Source organism: Lepidochelys olivacea (assembly GCF_965140295.1).
Source record: "Lepidochelys olivacea isolate rLepOli2 genome assembly, chromosome: 1".
Taxonomy (NCBI): domain Eukaryota; kingdom Metazoa; phylum Chordata; order Testudines; family Cheloniidae; genus Lepidochelys; species Lepidochelys olivacea.
Genome location: NC_140411.1, coordinates 207,681,162 through 207,698,040, shown reverse-complemented (window position 1 = coordinate 207,698,040; position 16,879 = coordinate 207,681,162). Strand labels below are relative to the sequence as shown.

General features: G+C 40.5%; 1 protein-coding gene across 5 annotated transcripts in view; it reads left to right on the top strand.

Annotated features, from left to right (window-relative positions):
• The window catches only part of GSK3B (glycogen synthase kinase 3 beta), a 268,723-nt gene that overhangs the window by 110,941 nt on the left and 140,903 nt on the right, over positions 1-16,879 (top strand). For all 5 annotated transcript variants that reach the window (XM_084635608.1, XM_084635606.1, XM_084635609.1 and 2 more), the window contains exon 3: positions 15,201-15,284. In XM_084635608.1, the coding sequence (XP_084491734.1) occupies positions 15,201-15,284 (84 nt within the window). The remainder of the gene's footprint in view (positions 1-15,200; positions 15,285-16,879) is intronic.

Below are 16,879 nucleotides of genomic sequence, written 5' to 3'. Positions count from 1 at the left end.
TGGTACAAACAAAACTTCAGACATAAGGGAAATGGACAAGCTAATTGTGAAGGAACTCCTTCAGGATGTAGGTTTTTGTTGGCTTGTCTAGACAACTGCTTAATCAGCTTGCCTACTTTGCTTGTAGAATGCCTTGTGTCAGGACAGGTGTCCTGTCTGAATCCGTTATTTAGTGATCTGTTTACTTGTGCAATTTCTAAATCGCAAACACTGGTTGTTTGCATCTGTTCAGGTAATAGATACATGACCTAAAAGGTCAGTTTGGATTTTTTGACTAAATAAGTATCTTGTTCCATTTTAAATAATTGTGGGAATTGTCCTAGTCATCTTATAAAACTGATTTGAAACTTGTGGCATGAATTGCTAGGTGAATCCATTTCAGTCATCAAATGCAACTGAAAGAGGGACCTGTGGTTGTAATTTTGGCTGCTTTACTACAGGAGTGACATAAACAAGAGCAAACGTAATTTGTTTGAAGTGTACATGAGAAAATCAGTACAGTGACAAGGACCCAGCTTTCTCCTCCTTCTGAGCTATTGAATTGCAAGCTATATTCATATTTTACAAATGCAAAATGCAAGAGCTTTTTGTATAAATTAAAATGTAAATGATTGTTTTTGCTAATAGGGTGGGGAAATTAAGATACAATAATTGTGAGATTTGACTGTCCAATGGGCAGAACTAGATTAGCACTGTTTTATTACTCAGTTTGTTTTGTGCTCTCTGCATGTGTTTTGAAGTCTGTGTTTTAATTTGTGAAGTATGAATTTGGAAAGTTGTAGTTTAGTGTAATTAATGGTGTTTTAAAATACTTTTTTCCTCTGGGCAGGTGGATATATCACTGTTAATGATGGGCATTTATGTGCAAAGAAGAGAGCCGAGCCCTTAGTTTTGGAAGTAAAAAACATGCACTCTTTTGTATCTTAATGATGCATTATAAAACTGAAAGCTCTGTGTATCTTTTTGGAAGTTTTACCAGTATACTAAATTTTACCATCTTTATGGCTATGTTACACCTTTTTTCCCCTGACTGCTTCTTTTCATTTCTAATTTTGCATAGCTAGCTGTAATTTTCCTCATATAAATGAGATAGCTAAGGAACAATTATGTGCAGTAATACATTCAGCCTATGAAAGCAACAGTTTTCATTGTAAAAGTGCAACAATTTAATTAAAGTAGCAAAATTATATTAAAAAGAATAGGTTCAGTGCCCCCAGATTCCCAAAATAGCATAAATGAGTTTGTTGAAATTCTGATTTTATGTGTTAAAACTTCCTGAGATTCCTTGATGACTCTTAGGAGCAGGAATTGGTTTCTGTAGTCAGTTTTTAGAGTTCTGTGTTCAAAACCAAATCTTTATACCAGCTTGTATTTGTTCAGGATTATAGCCAAAAGAACTATTGAAAAAGAAATATTTTGTTGTAAATTCTTTATAAATAAACCTGCAAACTAAGTTTGTTTTTAACAGACTTTGTAAATGAATTTAAACTGATCTCTTAAATTTGATTGCTTTGCTCATAATGAACCCACAGCAGTTGAAAAAATTCATTTTAAAGAATGTTTTGTTTACTCAAAATTCTTTTACAAAAGTCTTATCTACACATTAACACTTTCCCCCCACTTTGGGACATTTTTCTGTTTGATGTTGTGCATTTGGCAGATACGTTGCACTTGCTCATACCTCTGGTAAAGTATTACCTATATACATATATGCATGAGAGATGAGTCATATGGATAAAAATTGTATGTGATCATTCCTGGTAAACCATACATACAAGAGAGCAGAATTGAGGTTGGACAGGTACCCTTAATTTTGGCACTTTGTAACATTTTGGTGCTTGACTTTGCAACATAGCTTTTTCTTTACTTTTTGTCTGCTTATAAGTTACCCTGTGCCCCAATACATGCCAACTCAGGGCATTGTCATTTCAGCACATTTCATCTGTAGACTACCAGTCTGGATTCAGCCCAGCTCAGTAGGGTTTAAAAGTTCTTCCCATGTAAAGGAAAGCTGATGGTTCGGGTCTTGATTCTGTCTCACACGTCATAAACTCATGGTGAACCACACTTCATGAAAATTGGCAGACTCTCACGGAGAGACAAAGGATCATGAGCCATAGAAACTTAACGCCTGACCTTGCTGAGACCATACATGATTTCTTTGCACAGAGGATGTTGGGGAGATACTGCTCTTTTCTGGTAAGAAAGATGAGGTACTATTGGAGACCAAGGTGTCTGAAGAATAGATGATGAAACAAATTGAAAGTCTAAAGAGCAAGAAGTCACAGGGTCAGATGGTGTCTATCCAAATGTTCTGAAGGAGCTCAGGGATGAAGCAGCTGAACTGCTAGCAAAAATATGCAGTGTCATTAAAATAGCTGCCGTATCAGGTTTGGTGGAGGGTACCAAATGTCAGGACATGATCAAATCATAGAAAATGACATTTTAAAAAAAGCTTATATTTAAAAGAACATTAAGGTAGCGCAGTCTAGCATTCAAAAGTTAGGGAAAGCTGGATTTAAGTTGTCTGATTCTTAAAGTTTATATTTTCAAATCAAGTTTTTTAAAAGCTTAGGAAATCACATTTTTAAAAAAATTGTCACGTAGAACAACAATGACCTCCATATGGGCTATTATATTAGCAGGGTTGAAATTCTTAGATGCACAACACAGACTTCTGCCACTTGAACTAACAAAGTAACTGGTGGTGGTAGTAGGCTGTTCCTAGAGGGAGATGACACACATTTTGCCACTGGGTTTCAGATATTTGCTAGACTTCCGAGGAATGTTGAGTCAGAATGGATTCAGTTCCGTGTTCCGCAGGGGAGTGTTCTCTAGTGTTCACAGCAGTATTGCCAACCCCAAGTGTTCAAAAAGGAGTAGTTGAGCCCCCTCATCATGATTTTTAAAAAATAATAGTTTTGTGGTTCTTTGTATCTGCCTTCTGGTTTCTGAGCCTTTGGAGTGCTCTTGGGTTGCGTTTTTTTTTTTTTTTCTCTGCAGCAGTGTATCCTAGAAACTTACTTTCTGTTTAAAATTAAAGCGGAAATTTTCTCCTAAGGACGTGTATCCAGGAGATGGGGTTTTAAGAAAACCCTCATATGTCGTGAAAATCATAAGGGTTGGGATCAATGTTACAGACTCTTTGCCCCTGTTTTCTCCCTTCTGTCCCATTCTTCCCTTGTCTCCACCCATGTTTTTTTCTCCTCCAGAGCTCCTGCCCTTAATCCACCTTTTTTCCCCACCCTTCTCCTTATTCCTTACCCCTCTGCATTTGAGTCAGGCAGCTTCCTCCTTTTCAACATTGCCTGGGCACTAGCAGCAGGATCATTGAAAGCACTTAAAGTATAGCCCTGCTTGTGGTTCCTATGCCTGGCACCTCAGCAGCTGGGAACAACAATTCCAGGGAAAGTCCCGCTCAACCTTGGGATGCTCAGTTCTGTAAAGATTGCACATATATTGCCTGGTTGCAGATCAGAGCTGTGGAGGTGGGGGGGAAGCATGCCCAATGCAGACAAAACCTTCAGCTCATTTAGCTGCTGAACTCTTAAATCTCTACTGAGCTGGTGCTTGTCACTGTTGAAGCTGGGGTACTGAACTAGGTGGACCACTGGTCTGATCCAATTTGGCAATTCCTATGCTCATTCAGTCTCCTGGATTCTTTAGTTCTCCCACTTCTTGTTCTTCCCAGTATGTCTCCAAATGCTCCTGTTCCAGCCCCATTTCTTCCTGGTGGCTCCATCCTTTCCTCTACCACCCACAGTTATCTCTTCTTTATACCATGGCTGTCTCTTTACCCTCATGGCTGCCTGCCCCCAGGGGTTGAACCAGGTCCCATAAAAATTTCTGTGTTGTCCCTCCCCTCCTTCCCTGGAGCGCTGCTGTACTGTGTTATATTGGGTCGCGTTATATCAAGGTAGAGGTGTAATTAATGTTTAATAAAATACAGTGGTTAGCAACTCAGAAAATATCTTGTATCCAGAAGAGAGAGTCTTATTTTATTAATGGATTATTAGAACCTGCTCCTGTTGTGATGAGAGATTGCAGTGGATGTTGTGGATATTCTGTGTAATGGCTGGATTTTTAGGCTTGCTTTTTTTTTTTTTTTGATCTGGAAGGCTAAGAATCTAATAACTAGGACCACCTCATATGTTTTCCCTGAAGTGGAAAGTGAATATAATGCAAGAGTTCTGCAATTCTATGTAAAGTTCTCTGTGCTATGCCCTTGCCCAGAGGCAGCCATTCTCTCAGAAAGCAAAGGGTTTTTCTTTAGAAAATACTCTTCCTGTTAGTAGTAATCTGTGAAACAAAGAAATAACCATCTGAGCTCATTATAGTTGTTATACTGCACATAACTCAGGACCTTGGGTTTCTGTTGCAGTTTTACTCCTCCAAATTAGGACCTAATTTCTATCTTGGACACACAGTAACTACTGCTGTAATCTAGAAAAATCAGCAATTCTATAAATGCACGTGTATATTGGCAGGGGATGATAGAAGCAGCAGAACCTGAGGTTAGAATTGAGCTGTTCACCTAGCCACCAAATGTGAAACAACTATTTGAAAATGATTTTGTGTTTCTGTTTAGTAGTCTAATGGCAGAACAATGCAGTAAATTGGAGTTTGTGTTCTAAATGTGGTTTCCTCGCTCCCAGAGTCATCAGGAGTTTAAAAGTGGTATTCTCAGTCTCCATAAAGAGGTCGTGCTGCTCTGAAGCAAACCCTTTTACCATTCAAGAATAGGTTGTAGTTTTTGGTCTGGCTGGGGTTCAGGCAGGCTAATCTTTTCATGTCAGGATTTGTAATAGAGGGAAGTAAAAATTAATTAAACAAAAAGGAACTGACATGCAGCCTTACAGTATGAAACAAGGCACACATTCTCCTCTCATCCCTTCATTCAAAAGGATTTGTACGTGAATCACTGTGCAGTTTTTTTTAGAAAGCTCAAATGTACATAGCTACAACATGCCAATCGGACAACTAGCACTATCCTTTTTGTGATTAGGATTTTAAATCCATTCAGTATTCAGGGAGTTAATATTGCCGGAACATATACATTTTAAAGACTGTTTTGCTGCACATTTAATTTCAGCCCTGTTCAGTCGCATATTTCATATCAGTCAAGCTTTAATAAAACACTGGCTTGTTGGCTGGCAGTTCACCCTTAGCTCCACCTACGCTTGCTTGTACCATCTGAGGCTGTTGGTTAGACTCGGCTACTGCCAAGTGTGCTGTGCATGCTGATCTCATGAGGCAGACTGCGGCTGTTGCATCATTCTGAACTGATGCTCACCACTGTAATCTGAACGTGTGCCAGGGTTTAAGGTTTCTGTGCACACTGGTAATCTTTGGCTAAAATGTAGCTAACATACATTGCGTTCTCTGACCTTTTTGGATGTTCTGCATTGGTAGTTTTTTAAGGCCAACATCCAAAAACAGTTGTCCCATGGCCCACCATATCACATAATCTTTTTTGTACCTTCAGGATTATGGGATATGGGTCATGGGAAGTTTTTGGGTACTGTGGGATTTATGGATGAGGGGGAGAAGTTGGTGCCTTCACGTTGCTTTTAGTTACATAAAATAGAAAGTGCTGTTGTGACTATTATTTACGTTTACAGGGAGCAAACACATGTACAAAAACATCTGATTTTCTGTTGGAACTACTTGATGTCCAGGGGAACATCTGAGTGTTTGTTTGTACTCTGTGCACAAATTGATATTTTTATTATTCTAAATGGGGTATTTTAAATTTATGGGATTTACCTTGTTTGTGGAATATGGGGGGAGCAATGTCTCAGAAAACAACTTATACTCATTGCTTTAAAATTATTATGCCACATCCCACTGGTCTCCATCTTTGGTGTGCATTTTTCCCATCGGGAAATCTTGAACATTAACATTATACTAATTTGATATAATTCATGTGTCTCCAGCACCTTTGAGGACGGATCTCAAAGTGTTTTATGAACAGTAATTAAGCCTCAGCCCCCCTCCTGTGCTATTTGTGCTGTTCAGTGGCAGGTCTCTGAGAAGATTACTGATTTCCTGACCTGTGCTGTAACCAAACTAGATGGAAAGTATTTAATAATTACCAATTGGCCTGCACTAACTGGATGATGGCTGTTCTGTGGGGTTTTTTTAATAAAATATCATGGATGTGAATTACCTTTCATTTTGATAAATATCATTTTTCTTTTTCCAAGTGTTGTCCTGTATTAACCCAGACAGTAGGTGATGATGATATGATCATTGATTGGCTTTCCACACTCTGTTCAGGGGCTTACTATTTTTAGTCATTCAGTTATTCCCTGAGACGTGCAAGCCCATTGCTAAAAAGTGAGACATTGCAGACTTCGGTCATGTCTGCACTGGAAATTTGCACCAATTCAAGCAATCAATGGCCTGCACCAGTTCAAATCCCAAGCATAGACAAGGAAGGCCACGATTCAAGTTTATCCCTTCCTGAAACTTCTTGTCTGCAGTTGAGATTTGCATTGGTGACTAGCCATTGAGTGCGGGGCTTGGGGCAAATTCCCAATCTAGAGAAGACTTCAAGGGGTGCTAGTTGAACACTTAGGACTCGGTTCTACATTTCTTCTTCCCCCCAAATTCTTTTTCAATGGCAGTTTTGGATAAACAGGAAGAAATACAGGATTCTGCAAGATGATGGACTGGCACCTGCCTTTTGAAATGGAACCAGGTTCTTGATTCCCAGATTGGTGTCTGTTTTTTATTTATTTCTGTCTCTAGGAATCCGTTAATATAACCTGTTGTAGGGAGTAGGGACAGCATTCAAAGACCTAATGAATGGGAGTGTTTGGGACACATTTCAGGAGGACATTTGAAGGTGTGGGAGGCTTTGGTTGCCAGCTATCTCTATATAATCTGTTAAATTAGGCTCTTAGTGAGAGAGATTGCAGGAGTTGGCCTCTGCTAGTGGGGTTCAGGGAGAACAAGCTGATTTTGATCAATTCTGCTTGTTCCTTGGCAGCATGGTATCCTCTGTTATGGCCAATGGAGCACTGTGGCTCAGTATCTAGTCTGACAGTTCTTCATCTGAACACTGTTAGATTCACTTTCCCTTTACTGCAGCTATGGTGTGCTTTGATTTCTTACAGCAATCCAGGTGCTTGGATTATAATTCCTCTCTGCGAGCAGGTCTTGATGGCTATAAACCCCCATATAATAAGGTTTAACCATCACAAACTTCCACTTGTTTGTTTTTCAGCATGTGTGTGTGGGGGGAATCTCACTCTCTAGTAGGAAGGTGGCTAGAAAGAGGTCTAAGAAATGCTCTGTCACAGCACATCCTATATGCTCCAAACTCCTGCAACTGGCATCCAAAGTGGCTGACCAGGCAAAGGTGATGTGGCCAGCATGTGTCTTCGTTGCCAGGCCCCTATACAACTTAGCATTGCACCTTTCTTCTTCAAATGTGGAGGGAGGCTAGTTGAGAGGAGGAGCTCCTTACCTTATCAAGACTGTCTTTTGGAAACACTCTGGAGAGCCCAGAGGTGGACTCATCTAGTAAACAGGTCCAGAAGTTCCATTCAGCTATTTTCAGCCACTGCAGCAAAGGTAATTTCCACTATAAGACATAGCAAGATGGAGAGGGAGGACAGCAGATATAAGCATAGCTTTGTCCCTACATTTGCTTGACTTTATCATCACTCAGGACCAAGACAGAACAGGCACAATCTCCTATCCTGCTAGCATAACAGAGCAAAGTCTTCTAGCCCAGCCCCTCGAACTTCCAGAAGCACACCTGGGGGCTCGGCCACCGGAAGCACTCAAGGGACACAAAATAATCTGCTTGTTTGATCCATGTGATGGTAGTGGAGGAAGTTCAAAACAGCTATTCTGACAGTGGTAGCTTCTCTTTAACAGCAGCAGCTTTAGTAGGCACTCCCTCACCAACTCCTGTGTAGCAACCCAGGTGGGGAGACTGAAAAGCTGCTCTACTTGGCATTCCCTTTGGAAGAGAGGAAGAACAGACCTCGCAGAGGGGCAGAAGAACTACTTGGATACTAGGAGGAACCACTTGATTAGCGACTCAGCCATGATCAGATGAACCAGTCCTCTGTTGATGATGCCCAAGGTGGGGACAGGGATGCAATTTGTTTAGCAATTTGTCTGATCAGGTCAACATACCCAGCTAAACAAAGGCAGACTTGCTCAAACAAGGGCACAAAGCCAACCTTGCTCCTCTTTCACTCATTGTCCTGCTCTTCACGGCCCACATTGCAAGAGGGGAATAAGAAGGAGGCCAGAAATCCAATGTTCCCTACCCTACAAGATCTCATCATCACATCACATGGGTCTCTTCACCACAAAGAACAAAATTCTCTAGTACAGAAGACTCCTCAATAATTCTAGATTCAGTGGAGTTTTTACACTTTACCATTCAGGCATCCAAACAAATGCAGAAAGGGAATATCTCTGCTGCTCCATCACTGCCTTCCTAGCTCGTGGCTGAGAAGACTGCATTAGTTCCTCCGACCATTTGAGGAGTATACAGAGGAAATTGAACCTAATAAGGTCATAATAGGAGACCTTGGCTGAAGAAGATGATCTGTGGGAGGATGGAGATCATGATGAGGGGAAAGAGGAGGAAGATGCAGACATTGTGTGTGTGTGTGTGTGTGTGTGTGTGTGTACATTTAGAAAACTGGACCTACCTGCACTTCTCCCCAGGTCAGTCACTGAAGCTCAAACAAGAGAGTCTTCTGGAACTGAAGCCTGGGCAGATCCCATAAAGCCTTCATCTTACCGGGCACCCAGGTTCCGTCTATCTGCAGTGAGTCACTCGTTACTTTTGCAGAAGTGCAGCTTCTAGCAAAACCATTAGAACTCTCTGTCTCTGACTATACAAGAGACAGCTGTGTTCATGGAAAATCCAGGATAGATGCAACAATCTCCAATCTTTGATGATCTTTGGGCCTGACCCTGCAAGCATCTGTTATCCACTTGTGCTTTGACATCAGTGGTAAGATGGTTTCAAAATTTTTGCTTAGAAGGGACCAGGACAAGAACACTGAAATTATTAAAGTTTTTACTGTCCTTGGGTCTGCTTTCATTTGTCTGCAGTATAACTATATAACATGATACAAATTCATAGATTCTGAGGCCAGAAGGGACCATTACTTAAAGCCATGGCCTAACTTGTTTCAGCAAAGGAATTCTGTTGCTGAAATAGTGGGCAGTGGTTCATTCCTGCATTGCAGTCTGAGTGAATTAGAGAAGATTCAATACGCCTTGTCTGTTCTGAAGAACTAGGGCTTGTCTCCAGGTAAGACACATGAGGAAGAATGGGTTTAGAGTCTCTAAGGGCATGTCTACACATGTAGATATTCCTGAATAATTCCATGTGTGGAGTACAGTGTTCCATTTGTCTAACCCACTAAGCTAAACTTGTGTAGACAAGTTTTGATGTTCATGGCAGAGGAAACCAGCCTCAGTGAACTCTCCTGAGGTTTTAAAACACTCATTCTGAAGCCCAAGGTCCCAAACCCAAATGCCTTTATCTGAAGGAAAAACTGAAGGAACTCCCTGCATGTCTGGACCCAGATGACATGTTGATATGAATATACAGTTGAGATCTATACAAAAGCTTTCAGCAGCTTCTTCATTCACTTTACTTGTTCCAACTCAAGGTAGATGCAAGTTCAGAAGCACTAAACTATCTGAGAATATAGGTGGAAATGAGGTAAAGCAAACGTAACTCCATCTCCTATATGCTGCTGCTATAAATAAGAGGAAACAAAGCAAGGCCTGTCTTCAGCAAGTGGGGTTACCAGTGAGACTAGAACTGTCAGCCACCAGCAGGAAAGGTTTGTCCTAGGAAGCACCTAGTAAAGAATAAAGGCAGCTAGGGCGTATGTCTAGGAAAGCAGGGGGACCAGGCACAGTGCCTTCCATTTGTGATCAATCTCTTGATCAAGGAAAGGTTCATGCTGTGAATAACATTGTGAACTTCTGTTGTAAAGAAAAGCTGTTTTCCTGGTCTATAATAGCAGAGTACAGTAATTCAAGCCCATTTCCTGCTTCTCCAGTTCTAAATCCATTGCAGTTTACTTGTGTTCTGATGAATTTTCACGGCTGGGTGGGGAACCTATGGGAGAGACTAGAGAAAGTGCTTCTTCTAGAAGGCTAGAAAGAAGACATGAAGCAACCTTTATTTGTTATATTACAGGATTATTATAACCTGAGCATGTCCGGTCAATTTTTGTAACTGAAATGTGGGATGGGCAAACAGGTTAATTTAAAATAATAAGCTGTATAGGTAGTCTCTTTGGCATTCCGGGCTAGGAAAAGTGTTTTAGAACTGGTAGAATAATCATTACCGAAGGGGCACTTCTGGCACATCAGGTTTTATAATTCTGTCACCAAGAAAAACTTCAGAGTTTAACTTTCTAGATTCACGTGTGAACACCCCCCCCCTTTCATTCTGGTTTTAGCTGAATAACACAAACTGAAAATAAGTTGCAGAGAGATCTGTTTGTAGCCCCTTAATGCTCAGTGTTTCTCAAAAGAATGTGTGCTTCAGGAATTCTTTATTTCACTATAAATAAATCTTTTTGTTCTCCAGTGTGGCAATTGGGAATGAGGGCTGGACATTCACTAATGCCTAGTGAGATCATAGTTCTGATTTAGACTAACTGCTCTATGGTTTGTAGCTATGGTAAGCAAAGGTTTGTAGAAATTTGGAAATGTACAACCTGGAAAAAACAATAGTCTACTCCCAAAGAAAATTTTTAAAAGCCTTTTTATACCAAGCCGTTTCCTTGCTTTTGAGAAAACTGATATAGTAACATTTGGTGGGATTGTTGATAGAAGACATTCTAGGACAGGGGTTCTCAAACTTCATTGCACTGCGACCCACTTCTGACCATAAGAATTACTACACGACACCAGGAGGGGGGACTGAAGCCTGAGCCCTGCCACCCTGAGCTGGAGGGCCAAACCTGAAGCCTGAGCCCTGCCATCCCTGGTTGGGGGGCCAAAGACAAACCCAAAGGGCTTCACCTGGGGGAGGGTTGTAACCTGAGCCTACTGCCCAGGGCTGAAGCCGAAGACGGAGCCCTGGGTAGTGGGGCTCAGTCTTAAGCTTCGGGCCCAGGCCCAAGCAAGTCTAATGCTCGCCCTGGTGACCCCATTAAAACGGGGTCCCAACCCACTTTGGGGTCCTGACCCAGAGTTTGAGAGCCACTGTTCTAGGTGAAGCTTGTCTTTGCACATGTATCACCCAAGTCACTGTCTGGATTGTTGCTTCTGGAATACAAGAAAGAGGCATTACTGGGTATGAGCAGAGGTCTTGTGTTTTCATCCACCCTCTACTTTGGATGTGCTCTGTCAGCCTTTTTTGGCTGTGTCTCTGAAATTATTTTAGTTACGCTGTACTTAGACAAGCATTTTATCTGTTATAATTATATGTAAGGTAGCCATCACTGATTTATGTAATAAGGCTCTCTGCTAATATAAGTTGATTTTATATGCTGTATTCCATTCACACTTTCTCATCTGCTTGTGACATTTTATTTGGAGCTTTTCTGTTTATTTCAAAAGCTATGATTTGAGTGATATCCAAGTCAAGAATAGTCACTGTAGATGGGAACTACTTGGTAAGATGCTACTTTGTAAAGTGAGTGGCTTTTGTTTATTTAGGCTGTTCAAGGAAATTTATATACTGGGAGTACTAATATGAGAAAAATGGGTCCTTAAAAGCTTACTGCATATTTTAGCATTAGATTATTTTATTTTAATCATCATCAACTTTAGTATGTGTTCCCTGTCACAATAATTGTTGTAATTTCACAGCTGTTTATGTATTTCTGATCTAGTTTGTTCAGGTGAACTGTGATTCAGAGATTGGTTAGGTTTTACTTTAAAGAAATAAAAATCCTTCATTTTATCCTGTTAGATTCTAGTATGTGAAGTGTTAGTTTTACTGTATGTTTGGTTGAATTAACTCTCCTGTCACCACTCAATAATGAGCTGTTCATGGAGCTGAGACAGATGGTTAGGGAGAGCGCCTAAGGAGATGGAGCAAGGAGTGGGAGGCGTCAGAGCAGCAGAGATCGCACTTGTCCTGGAATGGGTTACTGAGACACAATAGAACTTGTAACAGTATAGAATAACATCTGCTGATTTCTAGAATGTATTATTGTATGGTATCAGGCATACAGATCCTAAGATCATGAAGCAACAGTATGAGCTGGAGTACACACACTTATTCAGGAGTTTATAAAGATACTTTTGAAATAATAATATTTGTGTAGTGCTTTACACATTCAAAGCACTGTACAAACATTGATTTATCTTCCAGTACCCCATGGAGGTGTGAAATTATTACTATCCTCATCTTCAAGCTGTTGAAACAAAGGCATTACTTGCCCCAGGTCATGTAATGAAAAAATCACTGGTGGAGCTGGGTTTCAATCTCAGAACTTCCAGATTTCCAATCTTGTGTTCAGTACTCCAATGGAAATGTGAACACCTTGAAAACCCTCCAGAAAGTATTAAGATTGCTATCATAATAGAAAGCTCAATGGCTGATGGCATAAGGAGCCTTTCGTATTTAGGATCAGTTGTTCAGATTTGACCTGTTTCTCCAATGACTAAAAGCTGATACCATATGATGAATGTCCAGTGGTTAGTGTGAAATGTTGATGAACTCATTCTTCTTCCCAGTGAATAAATGTGCCTTACAGAAAACGCTATCATAGCTGGTAATATTTGGTTCCTCTTTAGCAATCTTAATAGAGATCAGGGACAGAATGATTGAAGAATTGAACTCTCTTCTCTCTTTCTCCCCCCCGGAGTGGGCTTCTCCCGGTTAGAAATGGAGCACATTAGAGAGGTAATTTGAGACGCTTATGTGCCTGTCATGCACAAAACCTGTGTTGTTTCCATGGATTTGCCACAAACAGTGGGGCTTTTGAACAATCATTTCTCTGAGCCTCAGTTTCCTTATCTATAAACAAAGATAATTGCCAATTTCATAATGGTATTGTGAAATGTCACTGATTGTAAAGTGCTATATAATACAAAGTGTGATTTAAAGTCAGTCAATGGCAGTGATGGGATTAAAACTCAAGGCCTCCTAGATAGCACCTGTTCTTAAGGGTATATGGTAAAGGATTTTGAAGCAGGAGGCAGGAAGCTTCTTTAACTGAGGGTCAGAACCATGCATACTTTAAGATCTCCATATGATACATGCAGTTTCTGAAGTTTGCAGAGTAATGATGGGGGGGTGGATGGGAGGGGCTCTGATGCATGGCTTATGAAGTCCAAATTATGACAGTGATGCTTTATAAAGCAGACATTAGCTATGTGCACTTAGGTGTATGGAAACGCTCTCTCCCTCCCAAATCTTCCCGAAGTTAGTCAGAGGTAACAGTGCTAACAAGACAAATTTAATATTTCTAAATCAAGCTGTTTTGGCGGGGCATGTGACAAAGCAAAAAAAAAAAAAAAAGTTAAGAAAATGACCCAGAAATGAGAAACTAGCCTGAATTTTTTATTCCCCCCCCCCAGCTCTCAAATTTCTTTTCCCATTTACCCCAAGTCTTGCAGAAAGATTTTTCCCTTGACTAAGATGCTGCATGCCAAATTTCAGGTATATTAGTTGAAATCTGGCAAAGTAAAGGTGTAGGGGTACATTCAAAATTAGATGTGTATAAAAAGCTAGTTTCAGATCTGATTTTATAGTGACTAGTCTCTATTTAATAAAGCTTGAACATTTTTTGCTACTGATACTCTACACTATCTCCTCCGGTTTAGGCAGAGGTAAAAGAGAGATGTGGAAAAGAGAACATGGGAGAAGTGATTAGGGGATGGTGTTGGGGGGAATGTACCAATAACAATACATGAATTGGCATGACTTTGTTAGTTACATCTCCTTTTGTGTTCTATCCCCATCCACACTTTAGCTCTTCATTTATTTTTGTATTTAGAGTGTAAGACTCTCTGGAAAATGGATTGTTTCTTTGTTTGTACTGTCAGCTCATCACTGTGGGGCCCCAGTCTATTTCCCTACACACCTATGTTTGTCACCATCTCACTTTGTCTTAAGCTTTTTGAGGCAGGGACCATTGTCATCTGTCATGAGCTAATGCACATTTATTGTGCTCTATAAATGTATTTTAAATTAATTGCTTTTTTGGATTGCTACAAAGTGGAGATGTTTAGTCACTAACAGTAATTTTCTTTATTCTGCCAAGCAAAACAGAGTGTCCTTCTGATCGTTCTGTATAAATCTTGTCAGACTTCAGTCAGTAGAAGTGAGATTTGACTGCATGGTTGTCTGATTCCCAGCTCAGGGAACTGCCTTAGGCAACAGGAGTATTTGGTGTGGAAATGTGTTCACCTACCTGTCTGTCTGTCTCTGTCTCTCTCTCCGCTGTTCAATAGCGGCTTAGAAACATTGTGAAGAAAAAGAGAGTACCTGCTTCTACGTAGTATTGTCCAAAGCAGAAATCAGATCCATGAACTCTAGACATTTCTGACAAAAAGGTTCCAAGAACAGGTGGAATCACCTTTTAAAATTTTTGAATTTATTTTTGATCACTTAGTTGTATCTACCCATACTGCTCCAAACCAACGCGAAAAAAATAAATTATTGTCAGTTAACGTCTGTTCTGTTTTTTATCACTTTTACAGCATCTTCAAAATAAAGATTTAAAACCCTGCTGCAGCCTTAACTGTGAAATCACTACCATTCCACTCTGTGGACAGTTCAAGCCTGCTGACCATTCAGACTAGAATATGTAGCTTTCAAAGCTTAGAAAATACAAACTGAAAACTAACTGAGTTTGAATACAATATTTATTGCATCTGCTTGACAGCAACAAGCTCCGGTGCTCGACACCTTGGGTTGGTTGTTTAATTACAGCGCTCTTAAGTTTAAGAAAATCTGCACCCCTGAATACTATAGTTAAAACAATTGGAGGAAGAGGAATGAGGAGCAACATGTGACAGACTAAACCACATTTGGTACTTATGACAAAGGAGCTACTTTAAACTTCCAGACTTTTTCTTTTCAACACCCCATTCCTAATGCATCCCTGATTCAGTGGCTTTCATGTGCTCTTGGCCAATACATTTAAGGTGCACACTACACCGTAACATCACTATTTTAAAAAAAACAACAACAAAAAAACAATTTTTCTAACCTTATGGTGCTTTTTCTCTTTTAGAACCGAGAGCTCCAGATCATGAGAAAGTTGGATCACTGTAACATTGTCCGATTGCGATACTTCTTCTACTCTAGCGGAGAGAAGGTAAGTTAGCATTGAGAGGTCACAGACAATAAGCTTCATTAAGGCCACTAAGTGGTATTGTTATAATACTGTACTCTTTGAATTTTTAGGGGTATTAAAATAGTTTGAAAATAGTGGAGTCCAGAATAAGAAAAGAATGGTAAATGTGCATATCAGGAGCTCAGATGTTCCTGAGCTGAGGGGCTTCAAATCTGTAAGGCAGAGCGTGTTTGAGCTGATCTTACCTTCTGACTATGAGGTGTAGGCCATGGGTACTGTGGCTGCTAGTATGCAGTGATCAGTCTTGATTCCAGCAGCCTTCTGTCTGCGTCAAGATGAAGAATTGTATAGCTGGGAGCTGCGGTTTCTATAGGCTTCACTTCTTTATTAAAGATGTGAGTGGCCACCAGCCACTTTTTAGAACTTCATGTGTTACATCACCCCCTGTGTTATTACAGGGGTCAAGCAAGACTACTGGAGTATCTTCAGTTCTGAAATCCATCAGTATCTCAGAACTGTCCCTCATATACCAAAAGCTGTAGTTAATGATGTAATAAATGGAAAATGAAGAAAAAGAACTTAAAAATAAACAAACAAACCAAGAACTTACTATTCAGCATTGGTGTCAGAAAGTGACACTGGAAGAGTGTGCAAGAAGCAGGCCTTGGGATTTTCCTCCCTCCCCCCTTTTTTTTGGTGGGGTTGGGGGGGGGTCTCTCTACTCTTCCAAAATGGTGGAGCGGGGGTTGTGGGGAGTCTAGCCTGGGTCTTCCCACCTCTTCCATGGGTTGGAGACACACTTGCCCCCTGTGATGCCCCCAGAGGGCAAAATGGACCTATCAAGCCATGTGACAATGGTTGTGGTCAGGGGGAAGTTTGATCTGGCTCTCTTCTTCCTCCCCTCATCCCAGGCTGCTCTTGTCGTTCCCTGGCATTTTGAGTACAAATTTGTGCCACTGCTGTTTGAATGGCAGTTTAGGCTCTGTTTGTTACCATGTTCAAGTTCGGTTATAATTTTGGCATGTTGTCAGAATTTTCCTTAGTAATGCAAGTAAAAGAAGGGAAGTGGTGGCTTAACAGTTTACAACTTAGCCACGTTGAATAGAATTTTATGGCACAAGCAAAAGGCACATGTCTTGTCTGAGGGCTTCCTCCCTGCAAAATTTCAAAGGTCTGCTGCAAACAATGTAGCGGGTTAAAACGTCTCCGAAAAAAAAATCCCAGGACTTTTATAGCAGGAACCAGTAGGCAGCGTAAATACAGGGGTTCTACAAGGTTTTACCGCATAGCAGTGCAATGTTCAAACAACTAGATCACTGACTGTGTTAGTTTTAGTGGAAACTGTTTTTCACTTGACCACCATGTTTGTGTATGGCAGGTGACTCAAAATGCTGAAATGAGCAGTTTAAATTGTGATACTACACTGTAATTTTCAAGAAAAAGAAACATAAAATAGTATAGTAGTCCACGATCCTTCGAGGTTCAAGGATGGTTCTCTTCCATATAATGATAGTCAGTTATTGCTGGTGGCTAATGAGACCAATCCAGGATCCACAGATCTTGTCACAGTTAGGGTCGACGTTTCCCAATGGAAGGGGTGGATCAAGATTGTTGAG